This window comes from Maylandia zebra, linkage group LG18 (genome assembly GCF_041146795.1).
Source record: "Maylandia zebra isolate NMK-2024a linkage group LG18, Mzebra_GT3a, whole genome shotgun sequence".
Taxonomy (NCBI): Eukaryota; Metazoa; Chordata; class Actinopteri; order Cichliformes; family Cichlidae; genus Maylandia; species Maylandia zebra.
This window is the reverse complement of record NC_135184.1, coordinates 32,855,852-32,874,732: the sequence shown is the minus strand read 5'-3', so window position 1 is coordinate 32,874,732 and position 18,881 is coordinate 32,855,852. Positions and strand designations below refer to the sequence as shown.

Here is an 18,881-nt window from a genome sequence, read left to right as displayed (position 1 = left end):
TAGCAAACTGGCCAAACTTTCAATATAAGGGCAAGCTGATTGTCCACGAGGAAATCAGTTGTAGATGCCGTCATTCTCTCAGGTGGGTTAAAAAACCCCAGCAGAAACAAAAAAATTGCAAACTTAGAAATTCAGCCAGGGATCAAATAATTATTTCCCCCTCTGTAATTTCTCAAGCTTCCTGATTCACCTCAGCAAACGTGTTGCAGCAGGTGACAGCTTACTCATTTTTGATGATGTGTGTGTGATGCAATCATGAATCCTATAAACGGCTCTTCTTAATCAATTCTGCTGACATTGATTGATGGACTAGAACTTCATCTTCTTCTTTATCTTCATCTTTAACGTGACCAGGTGGGTGTATCTCTCTGTAAGTAGCGCTGTATAAAGCGCTTTGAGCACTCAGAGTAGAAAAGCATTATATAAGAAGCAGTTAGCTGGAGCTAACCAGAATTTAGCTTCTTAACTGGCAGAAGTATTCCAAAGTCGGCAGATTCTCGATTGAAATGTCTTCATCTGGTGCTGATAGGCTTATTCAACATTGTGTGAACTCATCTGACAAGGTGAGGTAACAGACCTTCATTTATATGCAAAATTACTACAACCACAGTATGTGTAGCAAGCAATGCAGAAAGTCATGTGCCCCCACCCACACCCCTAGTGGTTGTAGTCCTAAACAACCGCATAGACTGTTTATGCCAGGGGTTCAGACTGCTAGTCTATTTTTTACATCACTTTCATTTTCCCACGCTGTCAAACTCAATCCTGACATTGTTGTTCTAGTCCAATCATTTTCTTGTCCGCCTTCTGTGAGCCAATCAGCTGCTGTTGTGTGTGCTTTAAAGCACGATCTGATATCGTCGTGTTGGTGTTGTTCCCAGATCATCATAGTAAATGTTGTTCCAGGATCAACATTGGAAGTGACCAATCAGAATGTTGTGACGTCATACTTTTGCGACTTTGGGAAAAACCGCCGTAAAACAAAAAACTGTACTAAAGCTGCAAGAAACCGCCTCTGTCCGCCAATCAACGGACTCTGACCCTAACCCTTTAATAAACGGTAAGCAGAATTGATATTGTCCTTGCAACATTGGAATTTCATAAATGCACGAATGGCTTGGCGCGCAAAAGAATAACGTCACAACAATGTGATTGGTCACTTGCAATGTTGAACCTGGAACAACATTTTCATGATGGTCTGGGAACAACACCAACATGACGACATCAGATCATCCGTGCTTTAAATGTCATCGTTCTTCAGTCTCACATTGGTACAGCCTACCTCCTCTCCATCTCTGTCTCACCCTGGTCACTCAGAGCCCCATCCGAGGTGCCATCTTTATTTTTACCAGGGGGTCCTGTCCTAATTTCCTAATTTCGGGACTCTGTTCTGCTATGATGGTTCATTGGAGTCTAATCAGGAAACACCTTTGAATTGAATTGTATATCTTATAAACTCATGTCCAGTTCCTCCAAATGATTTCTCCTTATTGAACTCTTACATATACTGTATACAAAATAAATGTTGACACTTCCTCACGATCCCTTTTATTTCTTTGGAAACGTCTCTTCTGAAAATAAAAACTGTCAAATCAGCCATTTCACCAAAGCTACAGCAAAAATCTGTGACTCTGATGACAAATGACAAGGGAGCCGCTGCAAAGCTGTGATGACTGGAAGGGACAACGCTTTCACCTTTGGTGCGCTCTGTTGCGTTACATCTTTCTGAGCATTCACACGGACAAAGATACAAATGCGACGTGTGTTGCAGAGGCAGTGTCATTATGACTGCTAGCAGAGGATGAGAGCAGGTCAAGACTGCTTCGCTGACCTTTTAACCTCCACCAATTGATTCCTTTGTCCCGGCTCTGCTCTTCTCCTGCCTGGAGACGGCACAGAAAAATGGCTGTCATTCATTTACTTGTTGGGTCTTCTTTGAGGTTTTTGTTCTTTGCTTTCTTTCATCCGCTAAAATTTTCATGGGCTTTCCTTCCATCTTTCTTACACTCTATTGTCTCTTGTTCTCCTCAATTTTCTTTGTCCATCGTCTCTATTCTGGTCAGTTATCTCTAAAGCTCCATCTTGGAGGAAATCTGCTTAGCAGCGTTGAGCATACTTGCTTTCCAATTAAATCAAGATGTATTTGCCTTTCAAAAACCTCTCTTTCCTCACTCTTTCTCCCATCGGAATAATTGATGGAGGTCTCTGGCCTCATGATGAATGGCTTCCAAGCCCGGAGATGAATAGGAAGATGAATGATTTCACCCCTGCGAGGGCCGGAGAGGGCTGGAACAAGGAGTGCTGACATTGTGACAAATACACTGACCATAGCAACGAAACCTGGTCGAATCAGCAAGGGACAGAGGGGTGGCGCCCATCGCACCTCAACAGACGTTCCCCTCACTTACACCGCCTCTGCACGTCTGTCTAACCGACGGACAATTACCTGAGCCTTGCAATTAACTGCAGGCGCTGTTATAATGCCCGTGGCCTGCCAGGAGACGAGCAGACGTGGCGTAGAGCCAGCAAGCTGGGGCTTGGAGAGCTTTGCATCTGATGCTTGTGTTTGTGCACTCAGTGGAATGGTGGAGGCCAAGTGAACAGGTGCGGTAAGGTAAGAAGATGCCCCAGGTGACTTCATGTGGATGGTGTCGCCACAGCCCCGGCCAAGATTTCTAAACTGAAGCAAGTTTTCTCTCTGTCTTTCACACAACTTGCTGTCACACAGCTGAGACATAGCAAATGTTTATAGGAAAGAATTCAATGAGCATATGACGGACCATCTGTCTTAAAGGGCCAGTAAGTAAGACTGCTACTGGCCCACAGAACATAATGACCATAATATATCCACGTAGGGGGTGACAAGATTGTTGATCAGTACCACTGACTGAATGATTATGTTGCCAGCTGGTGAGCTGCTGGCTCTACAAAACTTTCTGTCCTGAACTGTTTTGGAATGAAAACTTTTCTCTGGTCGCAAACAGGCTCATTTAACTTTTGTTGGTCCTCTTGTGGTGTGCTTCTGATTTATCGTCACTTTTTCAACACTGTGGGTGACGTTCATTTTTATGTTATATATCACCTATATTCCGTTTTTCAGAATTTCTGGAAATTAAAAAGAATTAAGCATTTTCCTCTCTCTTTGCTATACTCAGATTGGCTTCACTGAAAGTAATGAGGTGACTGGTTTAACTGACCTGATTTAGCTTCTTGTGGGTATAGCAAGAAAAACGGGGGGGGTAGCCCACCTCTCGCCCTATAACAGCTGGTATAGACTGCAACCCCCTTGTAAGCCTTAATCGGAGAAACAGAAGAAAATACACTGATAGATGATTGGTAAAAGTGAATACCTACACCAATAAAAACCAAACAAAGCAGATCATAATAACATTTGTTTTGCAGGTTCATATGCATTACTACAAGCTACAGTATGATTGCAGTTGTGAACAGATTTGACCTAAAGCATAACTTGTCTGGCAAAGTTTTAAAATCCTGAATCTCCTTTAATTAGGCAGATAGGAAGCTCCAGAAAGTCATGCCCTTAACTGAGTGTAGAGTTTGTGACAAGTCCAGTTATAAAAGCATTAAAATCGGTGGCACTACATAAAATATTACAATGCTGAAATCCCAATGGAAATTTGGCCAGAACTTTCATAGTCATATAAACTGGTTTTATAACAGGCCTGAGTCAAGTGGTTATACAGTATGAAGTATCAGAAAAGTCAAATTGTCCATAAATTAGAGAATTATGAGCAGTTTCCAATTCTAGGAAGTTTGGGGATTGCTTCTAACAATTCTACTTACCTTCAGATTATTATTTTGCTACCAATGATAGCCATTATTTTTTTTTTTTTTTAGAGTTTGTGGGTGCTCTGCATGACCTTAGTATGATACAACTGCCTTCCCAAAAATCTAATAAATGGCTCATCAAATACTGCCTACTGCTAATAGCATCTCTAGCTGTGGGAATAACTGGATTTAAGTTAGCACACACACACAGCCATTAGATCACCCACCGCCCAACAGAACAACCTCAACCCGAATCAAACCCCTGACTGCTACAGCAACTTCTTCCACATTTCTTTCTCAATTTTGAAATGAAAACAAAGCTTAGCATTTACAGTTTTTTACAGACGCTAGGACACATTTCCCAATACTTAGGTCACTTTTGCAAAACTCTTCACACAATCCTCCTAACTGACCTTCAGCTTGGCAAAGCAGTTCATTTCACATTCAAAATGCACTACAACTACCAAAACACTTCATTCAGGTCTCAAATAAACTCATTCTTCCAGAACACTAGCAAAGGTTGACAGCCGACAAACACACTTTGTCACCCACAAAACAATGACCTAAAAAACACTAACAACATGTAGCATTACACAGCGTTTTCCTGTGTAAAACAAGGACACATCTCTGTTTATAATTTCAATATATGTTACTGGAATGAATCAGACATCATGCAGAATTCGTTAATATTTGTTTATGTATTTTTATTTTTTTGCACTAAGAAATCCCAAAATACAAGTATTTATATACACACCATCCACTGATGCACATACAATAGCAATGCTAATCAACCCGGTCTTCTCCATTTGGCCACAGGTTCTCATCCACATCACATCTAATGTCATCTAGGCCAATACACCTAGGAAAGAATCTCCTGGCATGCCTGATCCATCCCTGGCAATCTTCTGCTGATATCTCCAGGCATCCAGCATTCATTGCATCCAGGAGGGACATTTGATCATGTGGATGATGGTCGTAAACCTTCCACCGCCATGAGGAAAAGAATTCCTCTATGAGGTTGAGGAATGGAGAGTAAGGTGGGAGGAAAAGAGACTCCATTCTGGGATGGGCTGCAAACCACTCGGTGACTGCACGGGAGTGATGAAATGCCACATTGTCCCATACAGTTATAAATGTTGCCTGATTCCTTCTCTCCGCATCCCTTTCCTCACCTAGCACAACCCTTCCATAGAGATCATGCAGGAACGCAAGGAGCTGTTCAGTGTTGTATGGCCCAATCAGTGGTCTGTGTAACAGCAGTCCATCAGTGGATATTGCTGCGCACATTGTGATGTTGGCACCCCTCTGGCCCGGGACATTCACTGTGGCTCTCTTCCCAATCACATTCCTCCCTCGTTGACGTGCTTTGGCCAAGTTGAAACCTGCCTCATCCACAAAGATGAAAATGTGGTGCGTTTGCCTGCCTTCAATCTCCATGACTCATAAGCTCATAAGCTGTTACAGTAGTAAATTTGTAAAAGTTGTCTGTGTGTGTTTGGTTTTGTTCAAAAACAGATCTGTATTTTATTCTGATCTTACCTGGACATACTGGTTCCTGAGTTGCTTGACATGTTCAGAGTTCCTCTCAAAAGGCACAGTGTACAACTGCTTCATCCTGACCTGATGTTTTTTCAGGACTCTAGAAATTGTTGTTACGCTTACACTGTGAATATTTGCGAAGGTAACGTTGTCTGCCAAGACTCTGTGTCTAATTTCAGTGAGTTTTATCCCATTGTTTCTGATGACCATATCAACAATGGCAGTTTCCTGCACATCAGTGAACATCCGTCCTCTCCCTCCTGTGTGAGGTAACCGTTGAGTCCTAAGCAGGAATGCAACAACAATTACACAAAAGCTTATTTACTTCTGAAATGTGCAAATGCCCCTGCAGAATTCAAGTTACCTGTTGGTTTGCCGGAAAACTCTAACAATAGATGCCACTGTAGAGCGTTGCAGATTTGGCTGCACTCTCTGACCAGCCTCTCTCATTGAGTGACCATGATTTACTACATGATCAATTACAGTAGCTCTGATCTCATCTGAGACTACAGCTCTTGATCTTCCTCTTATTCTTCTTCCACCACGCATACATATTCCTCGCCCCCTCCCAGCCACTCTTCTTCCTCTTTCAGCCACTTCTCCATTTCTGGCTGGGTCCATGTTTACGTCACAAAACAAACCCATTCAGCAGTTGTCTCCTTTTGTAATGGAATTGAAGGAGTAACACCTGTGTAGAGGTTCATCTACAATGAGAATCAGCTGTGGCTGGTTAAACTGCATTTTTAGATTTAGAATATGTTTCAATAAAATATTGCTGTTGAATTTTGCTGTCTTATTCAGTTTTGCATTGTGTTATTGTTTTGGCCATAAGTTTAACAGTTTTGAAAACAGTATGTAAGCACATGCAAAATGTCCTGTCCGTACAAAGATTTTTGGCAGTTGTTGTGTCTGAGTGAGAAGATAATTCATGAAATTTGAGAGATGTAGTCATTGAATGCATTTTGTGCCAAAACAATGATAACTGGTCCTCAGTTTAGCCCACATAGACTTCTGTTGTGCTCACTGTGTGAGGAGTTTTGCAAACGTGACCTAAGTATTGAGAAATGTGTCCTAGCGTCTGTAAAAAACTGTAAATCATATTAAAAGAGTCTAACAGAAATGAATACAGTACCAAATATTATCATTATTGTTAAATAAATGTGTTTTTGTGCTCTGGATCTTTAGCTGATATTAGGCAAGTAGACATGTGAGCCTTAGCAAAGTGAATCCAACTAATCAGAGTAAGTCAGCTATGGCAGAGATCCAAAAATAAGCATTTCATAAGCAAGGTTTTAAGGCAGCATAAGGCAAGTTTCAGGAACACCCAGGACAGATTTTTGCTGCCTGACTTACTGGCACATCAGTCATAAACAAAGTTATGTAACACGGCAAAGGGAAATGTTTAAAAAAATAATGACAATGTGTCAGCCAGAAGAAAAAAGGTCTGTGGTCACAGAGATTATGAGATCTCTCAACAGTGAATGAAACACACTTACTAACATGACAGGTAGAGCATCGCAAGACTACTGACTATTACACTGAACTGCACACTACTGTAAAATGTTTTCTGTACAGGCAAAAAGAAGTATAAGGCAAATATGTACTCTTCTGCGTAACACATTTGTTCTGCCTGAAGCTCCACAGAGTGCATTTATGGACCACAAGTGATTGCTTGTCAGCTTTCATGAGGCATTTATGTGATGCTTGCATCATTTGTGACAAGGCGATGGAAGAGTATGCCGGTTTATTTAGAAACATCTTAAATATAAAAGAGCTTGAGGGTTATGCCTTCTTTTCTTATGACATTCAACACAGCAGCTACAACAGTGTTTTGAAGATGCTGTAAGACACGTTGATAAGTTTGCCTGAGATATTGAGTCCATTCATTATGGAGGTAGTGTTTTCAAAAACGAACAACTGGTCATGGAAAGTGACCTGAAATTAAACTTTCTGTAATTTATGCAACTAAGGATAAAGTCAGTTCAAAAGGTACAACAGAACAAAATTAGGTTCATATTGACTTGACAGCATCACACAGTTGCAGCATCACACAATTGCCTGCATATCCATGATACAAATGTCCCATTCTACCACCCAAAGGTGCTCCGTTGGATTGAGATCAGCTGACTGTAAATTGGGGCTGGTCAAGACATCAATTTGAGATCATTTGAGCTTTAGACATGGCATGGGACAGAGATGGACATTGTCTGCAACATTACTCTGTGGCATTTAAATGGGTTAGTACTAAGGACCAGCCTGAACTGTTGATTCAAGGCAGGATGGTCGATGCTTTCATGGGACTTAGACCAAACTCTGACCCTATTCTGTGAATTTCACGGTGGATTTATCAGGCCAGGCAACATCCATCCATCCATCCATCTTCTTCCGCTTTATCCGGGTCAGAGTCGCGGGGGCAGCAGCCTAAGCAGAGAAGCCCAGACCTCCCTCTCCCCAGCCACCTCCTCTAGCTTGTCCGGGGGAACACCAAGGCGTTCCCAGTCCAGCGGAGAGATATCTCTCCAGCGTGTCCTGGGTCTGCCCTGGGGCCTCCTCCCAGTGGGACATGCCCGGAACACCTCACCCAGGAAACGCCGAGGAGGCATCCTTGTCAGATGCCCGAACCACCTCAACTGGCTCCTTTCGATGTGGAGCCCCTACCTGATGGCCGAACTTCTCACCCTATCTCTAAGGGAGAGGCCAGCCACCCTTCGGAGGAAGCTTATTTCCGTCGCTTGTATCCGCGATCTCGTTCTTTCGGTCACCACCCACAGCTCGTGGCCATAGGTGAGGGTAGGGACGTAGATCGACCGGTAAATTGAGAGCTTTGCTTTTACACTCAGCTCCCTCTTCACCACCACAGACCGGTGCAGCGTCTGCATTACTGCAGCTGCAGTCCCAATCCGTCTGTCGATCTCCGGCTCCCTTCTCCCATCACTCGCGAACAAGACCCCGAGATACTTGAACTCCTCCACTTGGGGCAGGAACTCATGCCCGACCCGGAGTGGGCACTCCACCCTTTTCCGGCTGAGAACCATGGCCTCAGATTTGGAGGTGCTGATCCTCATTCCCGCAGCGTCACACTCGGCTGCGAACCGTTCCAGTGCGAGCTGGAGGCCCTCACCCGATGAAGCCAACAGAACCACATCATCCGCGAAAAGCAGAGATGAGATTCTGAGGCCACCGAAGTGAAAGCCCTCCGCCACTTGGCTGCGCCTAGAAATCCTGTCCATAAAAATTATGAACAGAACCGGTGACAAAGGGCAGCCCTGGCGGAGCCCATCAACAGGCAACATTTTTTCAAAATTTCTAATCCCATTTTGGTGACTTGTGTGAATTGTTAGCTGACATGAATGGCAGCTGAGAATCAGGATACTATTTATTATTATCATCTGCTTCAAGGTTCAGTACATTGTGCATTCACAGATGCTCTTCTACATACCTTGGTTGTAAAAAGTTATCTGAGTTACTGTTTGCTTCCTATCAGCTTTGAGCAGTTTAGCCATTCTCCTCAGACCTCTGGAACCAAGAGAACTGCCATCACGGGACATAATTTTATATGTATTTTTTTCTCTGACCATTTACTGTAAACCCTCTTTCTTTTTCTTATTTTTGTCCCTAGCTGGCGGTCTGCTGGGGAGGTCAGCCACGAAGCCAATACATCGCTGTGGGTGCTGTAACAGTCACAATGGTGTGGTGTCCCTTTAAGACACCCAAGTCGAGGGTTGATGGTGTCATCAGTTTGTGCCACTGCTCTGCTCTCTCTCTCTGTGATTGTGTGGACATGTGCTTGCACGCTAGTATATGAGGAGGGACGGATTTTATGTTTTACCTCTCCAGACACCTTTGTTTGCAACGTTATGGGTTGTACGAACACTGTGCGCTATGTTTGTTAAGCTGCAGCCGTTCAACCGGGCTTATATGGTTGATGAAGAGAAGGTATATTAAAGAACACACTGTGGAATTCCCAACGCCAGCGTGAGTGTGTATTCTTTTGGCTACCCTGCTAAGTGTTTTGCTGCCTCCTCTCAACCACTAAACGCAACCCGACGTTACAAAATGGCGCCCGAACATCTTCTCTTGGACCTCGGTATGCAGTATCTTCGAGCAGTTGATGATTGGTCCATAAAAAGGTACGATGCGGCAAAGTGGATGTCTGCCGTGTTTCGCGGGAACGGACCAGGCTGGCCTGAACGCGGACGTCGGGAGGATCGAAGGGTCGCGGCGGTGCATTTCCGTGGCAACGACTGGAGCCGCTCCAGCGCTGTTTGTGGACTGTGGTGCCGTTCTCTATTTGGCCTCTTCGTCGTGGCTCCATTGGATGTGTGTGGACCTGCGTTTCCTGGGCGTGGGTTCGATGCAGCTTTGCCATAGTTCCTGAATTTGTATTTTTTCTTATGTATTTCGTGTTGGTTACTGTTGTGACATGACTGCTGTTTAAGTTTTCTACAGTACTTTCTGGTACTGTTTTCACATATTATGCTTACTGTTGCTGTTTTTGAGGAATAAGAAGAAACACAATGAAAGAAAAAGGGAATTTCATTCTGTAATTGTCCTGGCTATCCTAAGTTTATTTTCTTTCTTTAACATTTATTTCAGAATCAGAATCAGAATCAGAATACTTTATTGATCCCTGGGGGAAATTATTTTTTGTTACAGTGCTCCATTTTAAACCAACATTAAGACAAGACAGACAATACACTAACTAAGAATAGTACAATATATACATATATATACATACATACATACATACATAAGTCACTTATAAATAAATATTTGGAAAAGAAACATGTGTAGTTGTAGCAGCAAACAGTGTGTTAAGTGGATGCGTTGTACAGGGAGATGGCCACAGGCAGGAATGATTTCCTGTGTCGTTCAGTGGTGCTTTTCGGTAATCTCAGTCTCTCACTGAACGAGCTCCTGTGACTGACCAACATGTCATGGAGTGGGTGGGAGGTGTTATCCAACATTGTCTTTATCTTGGACAGCATCCGCCTCTCCGACACCACCTTGAGGGAGTCCAGCTCCATCCCCACAACATTGCTGGCCTTACGGATCAGTTTATTAAGTCTGTTGGCATCTGCGACCCTCAGCCTGCTCCCCCAGCATGCAACAGCATAGAGGATCGCACTGGCCACCACAGACTCATAGAAAATCCTCAGCATTTTCTGGCAGATGTTGAAGAACCTCAGTCGCCTCAAAAAATAGAGACGACTCTGGCCCTTCCTGTAAAGTGCTGTGGTGTTTTTAGCCCAGTCCAGTTTATTGTCAATGTGTACTCCAAGGTATTTATAGTCCTCCACAATGTCCACACTGACCCCCTGGATTGAAACAGGGGTCAAGTGTTTCCTGGTCTTCCTGAAGTCCACGATCAGTTCCTTGGTCTTTGCCACGTTGAGCTGCAGATGATTCTGCTCACACCACGTGACAAAGGAGTCGACCACAGCCCGGTACTCTGTCTCATCATCCCTGCTGATGCATCCAACCACCGCAGAGTCATCAGAAAACTTCTGAAGATGGCAGGTCTCTGTGCAGTGGCTGAAGTCTGTGGTGTAGAGGGTGAAGAGGAAGGGGGAGAGGACAGTCCCCTGTGGTGCCCCTGTGTTGCTAATCACCTTGTCAGACACACACTGTGGGAGACGTACATATTGTGGTCTTCCTGTCAGGTAATCAACAATCCAGGACACCAGAGAAGCATCCACCTGCATCGCTGCTAACTTATCACCCAGGAGGGTCGGCCTGATGGTGTTGAAAGCACTGGAAAAGTCAAAAAACATGACCCTCACAGTGCTCGCCGGCTGGTCCAGATGGGTGTAGACACGATTGAGCAGGTAGATGATGGCGTCCTCTGTTCCGAGACGAGGCTGATAAGCGAACTGAAGGGGATCCAGATGTGGTCTTACTATGGGTCGCAGCTGGTCCAGGATGAGCCTTTCCAGGGTCTTTATGATGTGGGAGGTCAGTGCCACGGGCCTGTAATCCTGGGGGCCACTGGGACGAGGCGTCTTTGGTACAGGGACGAGGCATGATGTCTTCCACATCACCGGGACCCTCTGCAGACTCAGACTCAGCATAAACAGTTTATGAAAGACTCCACACAGCTGGGGGGCACAGGCCTTGAGGACAAGGGGACTCACTCCGTCTGGTCCAGCAGACTTGCCTGAGTGAAGTCTCCTCATTTGCATCTCAACCTGGTATTGAGTGAAGGTGATGGGTGGGGGAGGGGTGTCAGGAATCTCACAGGAGGCAACATGTGAAGAGAGAGGCTGGCACAGTGGTGTGGCTCTGGATTCCAGGCTGACTGCAGGTGAGGTTGTGGGGGTGGGAGCAGACACTGTGGTGTCGAATCTATTGAAAAACAGATTCAACTCGTCGGCTCTATTCTCACCTCCCTCAGCTCCCCTGCTGTTGGTTGGCCTGAATCCAGTGATGGTCTTCATGCCCCTCCACACCTCTCTCATGCTGTTCTGCTGGAGTTTCCACTCCAGCTTCCTCCTGTAATTGTCCTTAGCCTCTCTGATCTTGTCCTTTAGTAACACCTGGACCTTCCTCACCTCCTCTTTGTTGCCCCCTCTGAAAGCCCTCTTCTTGTTGTTGAGGAGGGCTTTGATGTCCTTAGTCACCCACGGCTTGTTATTTGGGTAACAATGAACAGTCTGAGCTGGAACAATGGAGTCGGTGCAGAAAGTTATGTAGTCTGTGATACACTCAGTAAGCCCATTGATGTCCTCGGCGTGAGGCTCACAGAGTGTTTCCCAGTCGGTCACCTCGAAACAGCCCTGTAGTTCCGCTATTGCCTCCTCTGACCACCTCCTAACAGTCCTGGTGGTCACAGGTTCCCTCCTCACAATTGGCACATAGCGGGGGGTGAGGTGAATCAGGTTATGATCTGACCTACCAAGTGGGGGGAGGGAGGAGGAGCTGTATGCATCCTTGACGTTAGCATACAGTAAGTCTAAAGTTTTCTCTCCCCTGGTGGGACAGTCCACATATTGTTTGAATGTTGGTAGTGTATTGTCCAGTGATACATGTGTGGACATGTGCTTGCACGCTAGTATATGAGGAGGGACGGATTTTATGTTTTACCTCTCCAGACACCTTTGTTTGCAACATTATGGGTTGTACGAACACTGTGCGCTATGTTTGTTAAGCTGCAGCCGTTCAACTGGGCTTATATGGTTGATGAAGAGAAGGTATATTAAAGAACACACTGTGGAATTCCCAACGCCAGCGTGAGTGTGTATTCTTTTGGCTACCCTGCTAAGTGTTTTGCCGCCTCCTCTCAACCACTAAACGCAACCCGACGTTACAGTGCCTTAGGGCAACGATGCACTTCTAGGCCTTGTGATCTCTGGCCTTGAGGGTTAGACGTTGTTGTTTAAGATCATCTTCAATTTGCTTGATCCAAGTCTTCTTGGGTGCGTCATGCTTGAATCTCCAATGGGCGGGGCGCTGCTGCAGCAGAAGGCAATATGTCAGGCGATGGTTGCTCATGCCACAGATGTGGCCAAACCATTGCAGTCATTGCTTCTGGATCAGCACTTCCATCGAGTGTTGCTGGTGACATTGACTACATATCGTGCTGAGATGGGAAGGGAGGGACACTCGGAGAATCTGATGCACATGGCACATTTGGGGTGACCGTGGCGCAGGAGGTTGGGAAGCGTATCTGTAACTGGAAGGTCGCCGGTTCGATCCCCGGGCTCTCTGTCCTGGTCGTTGTGTCCTTGGGCAAGACACTTCACCTACCGCCTACTGGTGATGGCCAGAGGGGCTGATGGCGCGATATGGCAGCCTCGCTTCTGTCAGTCTGCCCCAGGGCAGCTGTGGCTACAACTGTAGCTGCCGCCACCAGTGTGTGAATGTGTGTGTGAATGAATAATGGAATTGTAAAGCACTTTGGGTGCCTTGAAAAGCGCTACATAAATCCAATCCATTATTATTATTATTATTTGGAAGACCTCGAGCTTGTTGAGGTTGTGCTTGAGGATGACCAAGGTCTCGGATCCATAGAGAAGAATGAGCAATACCAGTGTGCAGTACAGGCGGATTTTGGTGATGAGGGTGAGATTATCTTCTTCCAGACGCACCATCGGGGGGGGGGCAACCTTCTCTGTAAATCCTAGAGAAGGTTGCCACTTAAAATGGAGCATCAGAATGGAAAAGAACGGTGATTTAACTTCAGCAGAGTGTCAGCAGAATGTCTACATGCCTAAATGCATTGAGCTGCTGCCATATGATTTCCAGCACACATGATGAGTTCAGCTCTCTCCATGATAGATTTTGACTTCTTTATACAGTAAATCTATATATGTGGACCACCATATTGTACTTTCCAAATACCCCTAAGCATCAAGCATCAGTTCTTCTATCATTGGAGGAGAAAACTGGGAAAACGGTTGTGCCTTAGAGTACACTGTGTGCTTCTAAAGCACCATGCCGGATGCTTTGAAATGATATCTCAATTCATGATATTACTCTTCAGTAAAACCCACAGCCAAGGCCCAATACAAAGGTGGAGAGGAGAAGTGCTGCTACATCGGACTGTGTTCTGGGCTACGTGCACTGCAAACCCAGGAGCAGTATAGGGATAAAAAGGTTTGAGCTGTGCAGGCAGAAAGGAAGGCACAAAGAGGAGAGTGAAGGGCTTGGGGACTTGACAGTAGGAGATCCATTTAGATTAGGCGGTTTTAATATCCTCTGAAGTTTCCAATAAATGCCAGTTGGAACCAGTGCTACACTGTTGTCATTTGATTGTCCATCACCTTTGCACATAACCTCGGATGATGCAGTTCTGAATTGCTGCCCTGACTGGCCTTGTATCACTGCCGTTATATCAACAACAAGTGATAAAGCCATCCTGCAATCTGCTGCTTTCTACACTGTGAGGCAATTTAGAGACAGTTACCCAGGTGCCTGGAATAAGCTTAGCCAGCAAGCTGCCCAGATGAAGCATTCCTGGGAAAATATGCTGAAACATAATTATTAATTTCACACTGACTATTGTTGTAAAACATGAAGAAGAGAGTTATTACTTATACAGACAGGCAGATAGAGGATATCCCCTTCACTGCATCTGCCTACTCTTTACAAAATATCTGCAAGTTCTACAACTTAAATGCTAGCTCAGAGGAAAAAAAAAAGAAAGGAAAAAATGTTTTTCCAAAACAGAGTGGCGCTTTCGAGCTAACTTTTCTGTCAAACTGCTGTTTTCCTTTTAAATTAGTCAATAAAGAAGTCATGATTGCTCAGCACGATTTCAAAGATTTAAAGCTGTAAAACTAAGCTGGGCGAGAGAAAAGAAAAAGCAGTGAGGTCAAACTCTGTAGCTAATGAGGCGTCCAGATGGATGATACAAATTTTTGGCCTTCTGGAATTGCTTGATATACAGCAAGCCAAGGGGTTTTTTCTTCATGTTTTCTGTGTTCACGGCAGCTGTTTCACACTGGACGGCTGCGCGCTGTTCAAACATGGAGCCATGTGCTGCACTGGTAATGAAGAGAATAGAGCACGATGGCTTCTGGTACCGCTCACTAATGAATCACGGCAGTGGTGGCACAACCCACCAGCCTCCCGCCTCCTCCTCACAGTTGTCAAATGAAAAATTATTTTGCTAATGTTCTACCTATTTTTCCTTCACATTCATTACTGACTTGAATCATGAAGCACAGATTCAGAGTTTTCCCTGAGAAGTAGCCAGAAAACTTTTTGGGAGTTTTGTACAAGCTTTTCCACTCATACTATATTTTCTTTGTGTGAATTTTGCAGGCCCATACTGCAGCTGACAGCCGTCAGTTTAAAAAAAATACAAATGATAAATATGTAATAATTATTTAAGGATTGTGTTCGTGCATTTAAAATATAACGAGCTGGCTTTTGCTGGCAGTGTGTTTCCTGATAACTAAATAAAATGCTGATGAGGGATAATAAAGCACAAGCTATGTTTTACATCGACAAAAATGCAACATGGTAAATATCTCAGTTTAGTCCACAGAAAGAAAAACTTAAACCACTCTCCTCTCTTATATTATTCATGAGTTCAGATATATACAGGAATGTAAAGCAAGCAATACTTCAAAGAGTAAACACAGTTGGTCTGTTAAGTATGTGCACAATGTCTCTGTACACCACCACTGAAGCGACTGTAGTAAAGACCTGGCAGAGCTTCTAAAGAAGAAATACAGTGTCTTGATGCATTCTCAATCATCCAGGTAAATAAATCTCCAAAAGTTGATTCTGTTCATCTGGACGCAGCGTTTTGTGGGAGAAACGCTTCATCACTCATCCAGTGACTTCTTCAGTCTCAGCTGACTGCAGGTTTCCCCAAATCTTATAAAGAGTACATTTGCATAATGACTGAAACCAGCCCACTGAAGGAACAATGGGCGGGAGGTCAGTTCCTTAATCTTAATTATGCAAATTCTCATGACCATTGATCAACAACCACTCATCAATGGCCATGAGTACCATTCACAGAGAGTTGAGGAAAGGCTGCAATCACAGTTTATAAGATTGGGGAAAACTGCAGTCAGCTGAGACTGAAGAAGTCACTTGGATGAGTGACGAAACGTTTACGCCCGGATGAACAGAATCAACTTTTGAAGAAATACAGTGTTTTGTGATACCATTGGTTCTAGACTTCAGGCATGACTGCAGAGTATTTCCACCCAAGTATTAAAAAGAATCTTTTTATTTAAAATTGTTACTTCTCCAACACATTTTGAGTCTTAGAAAATGCAGCAATATGTACAAACCAGCTGTAATTTCTAAACACTTAATGCAATACCTCTGCACTGCAATTCAAAATAGCACAACAAGCAAGGCTTCAGATCTCGAACTGGAGATCCACCAATCCATTCTAAGATCTAATGCTGATCCTTTGGTAAGTATTTATCGAATACAGAGGTAAATTAATAAGCTCTATTTCCTTTTCCTTACAGCTTTCTAAAAACTGTTAAAACAAAAAGTAATGAGAGTGAGACAAAGCATCAAAGTAACCCCAGTTAAAGTAAAAAATTATTGCAAACATACGCAGAAAAGCTGAGCCCAGGATATCAGAGGAATTATGGAAAGTTCTGGAGGACATTATTTATGCCTAATGCATCCTAACTGTAGTTTTCTTGCCAAAACTGTAGACATTGCAGACAGTTTTACAGCAGGGATTCAGTGTAATGAGGAAAAAAAGCTACTGGCTGAACATAAACCATTGTTTCCTTAATTTCTATGTGAGGTTTTATTTGTTATTTTGCTTCTTTGTTTGATTGAGGAAGATTTTCAACAGACCGGTGATAACAATGCTTTCTCACAGCTGTGTGCTAAAGTATGAAATATGGTTTCATACCTGTGAGGTATTCTGGGTCGGGCACAGGGTCTGACAGCTCCTCGTGGCATTGAGCCTCTGTTGGCACCGATGCCACCACCATGCCATCTGGGAGCTGCTGTTCGATGCCTCGGGCAAAGTTCTTCTGCCTGGTGTAAAGAGAGACAATACAGAGAGCTCCAATTAAGAGACATCAGTGCTCAGTTGCCCAGCACGGGATGAAAAGGGAAGAAAGGGAAGAAGCAGAAATTCAGGAAACAAGGACAAAGAATGATGTGAAGGAGGTAACGGCAGCTGTCATTGTCACAGTTTGTAGTATTTAATGTATAAAAAAGGCAGCGAGTGAATCAGTTGGGAAAAGTCATGTTATCACAGGTGTTTTGTTCCAAATGTTCTGCTCTACCAACATTTTAACACATGGACTGAACAAAGTATTGGGACATGCATCGTAGCTCTAATTTTAAAATGTGCAGCTCCATAATCATTCAAGGCAAACTTCATCCTTTCAGTATTTTCCAACCTCGGGCCATGATGGACCAAACATTTGCATTTATCACTTGAATTAATGTGTGTTAGTGAGAGCGTGTTCACCTGAAGCACACCTCAAACCAGGCAGGTACAATCTCAGTCCTAAACTCTTAGTGAAAGTTGCTAACTGACAGATTATGGTGACTGTGTATGAATGCCATATGAAGTCAGACCGGTAATCTAGAACTGCTGCTGTTACTCAATAACACAATTAAGAGTTTTTGTGTTCTCGCTATTAATATTATATCAAATTGGGGCAGTAATCGTTTTTCACTGCAGTAATACTTTTATCCTCGTGAAATATTTTCTTTACTCTGTGTTAATCGGGTGCTGTGAACACTAAGTCACTAATTACCCTTCTGAAGTTTGATGATGATGATTAAACTACTATTGCCAGAGGGTTTGCAGTTGCATGTGATGAATAATTAACATTATATAAGCTATAAATAGCCATAGAAGTGCTTAGCGGTTTTGTTTAAGACTTCTGTGAGTTTGATGTGGAGCCATTGTGATGACTTGTGATGTTATTTGGTGCACTTTTTATCGACAGGTTTACAACGATAGCAAAGAAGGCTGGTCTGTTAGTAGGAAATAGTCGATGGAGGGTGTCAGTACATCCATCTGTAAATGTGGAGATAGATGTGTGTATGCTCACGCAGTTCCACTGCAATTTGAGATTTATACAACTTAGAGTGCACGCACATTGTGCGATAGTAGCAAAGGTTCAATAAATCCACACTGTGTAAAGTTTGATGCATGCAGACCAGGGATGGCAGACTCATTGTACATCATGCGCCACACACAGGTCACATTGATCTTAAGTGGGGTGGACAGTGTTTCTTTCTTGTAATTATAAAACAGAAAGTGCCCTTTGTTATGTGGATTGTAAACAACAGAAATTTGCATAGTGAAAACACAGGACATTACTTTGGTGTAATATGAATGGCCAAGGAGGAGCTCTTTATCAGCAGGAAAAGCTGCAAAACATATTAACACATTTAAAAAATGTATTCCCTCTTTCCCATTTCCCAAAACCCTCCAGTGGGCTTTGGAAAGACTGGAATCTTTGTCAGGTCCATTCTGACCCCCGGGACTTATGTTTGACTGCCTTTGTCCTGGCTAGTGCTGTGGCAGGCAAGATGAAGGACCCAAAATGCAGGAATCAGAAACAGGAAGTAACTTAGGTGCAGCTTTATTGATGGAAAATCTTAAACGAATAGCCGTTATAAAAACAAACCAAAATCTCAAATGCAGAACTAGAACTAGACTGGGAACAGGAACCTAGAAACTAAGAAAACTCATACTAGGAAAAACCAACCGGGACACAACAAGAGAGTACGATGCAATAACAAGGAGGGGATGACAGAGGACGGAAACACACGGAGGAATAATAAGGAAACAGGAGACAGAAGGGCGACACAGCTGGGTTTAATTAGGCAGGACGAGACAAGGAAAGCAAAACTAAATACACAGACAAAGACACGGACTTTCAAAGTAAAACAGGAAACACACCGACTAAACTTACAGACACAGACTCAAACATGGTTTCACACAGCAACACGACTGACTTGGAACCAGAAGGAACCGAGAGACTAAATTTAAGAACTAGAAATCACAGAACCATGAACCAAAAGACTGGTAACGATAAATCGTGACGTAATCAAAGCTTAATAATAATACAAAAATCAAAACCCTTGGTCACCGACCC

At 43.7% G+C, this 18,881-nt stretch overlaps 1 protein-coding gene across 8 annotated transcripts in view; it reads right to left on the bottom strand.

Annotated features, from left to right (window-relative positions):
- Nucleotides 1-18,881, bottom strand: part of astn1 (astrotactin 1) — a 494,478-nt gene that overhangs the window by 201,253 nt on the left and 274,344 nt on the right. For all 8 annotated transcript variants that reach the window (XM_024806023.2, XM_024806024.2, XM_024806026.2 and 5 more), the window contains one exon: nt 16,667-16,794. In XM_024806023.2, the coding sequence (XP_024661791.1) occupies nt 16,667-16,794 (128 nt within the window). The remainder of the gene's footprint in view (nt 1-16,666; nt 16,795-18,881) is intronic.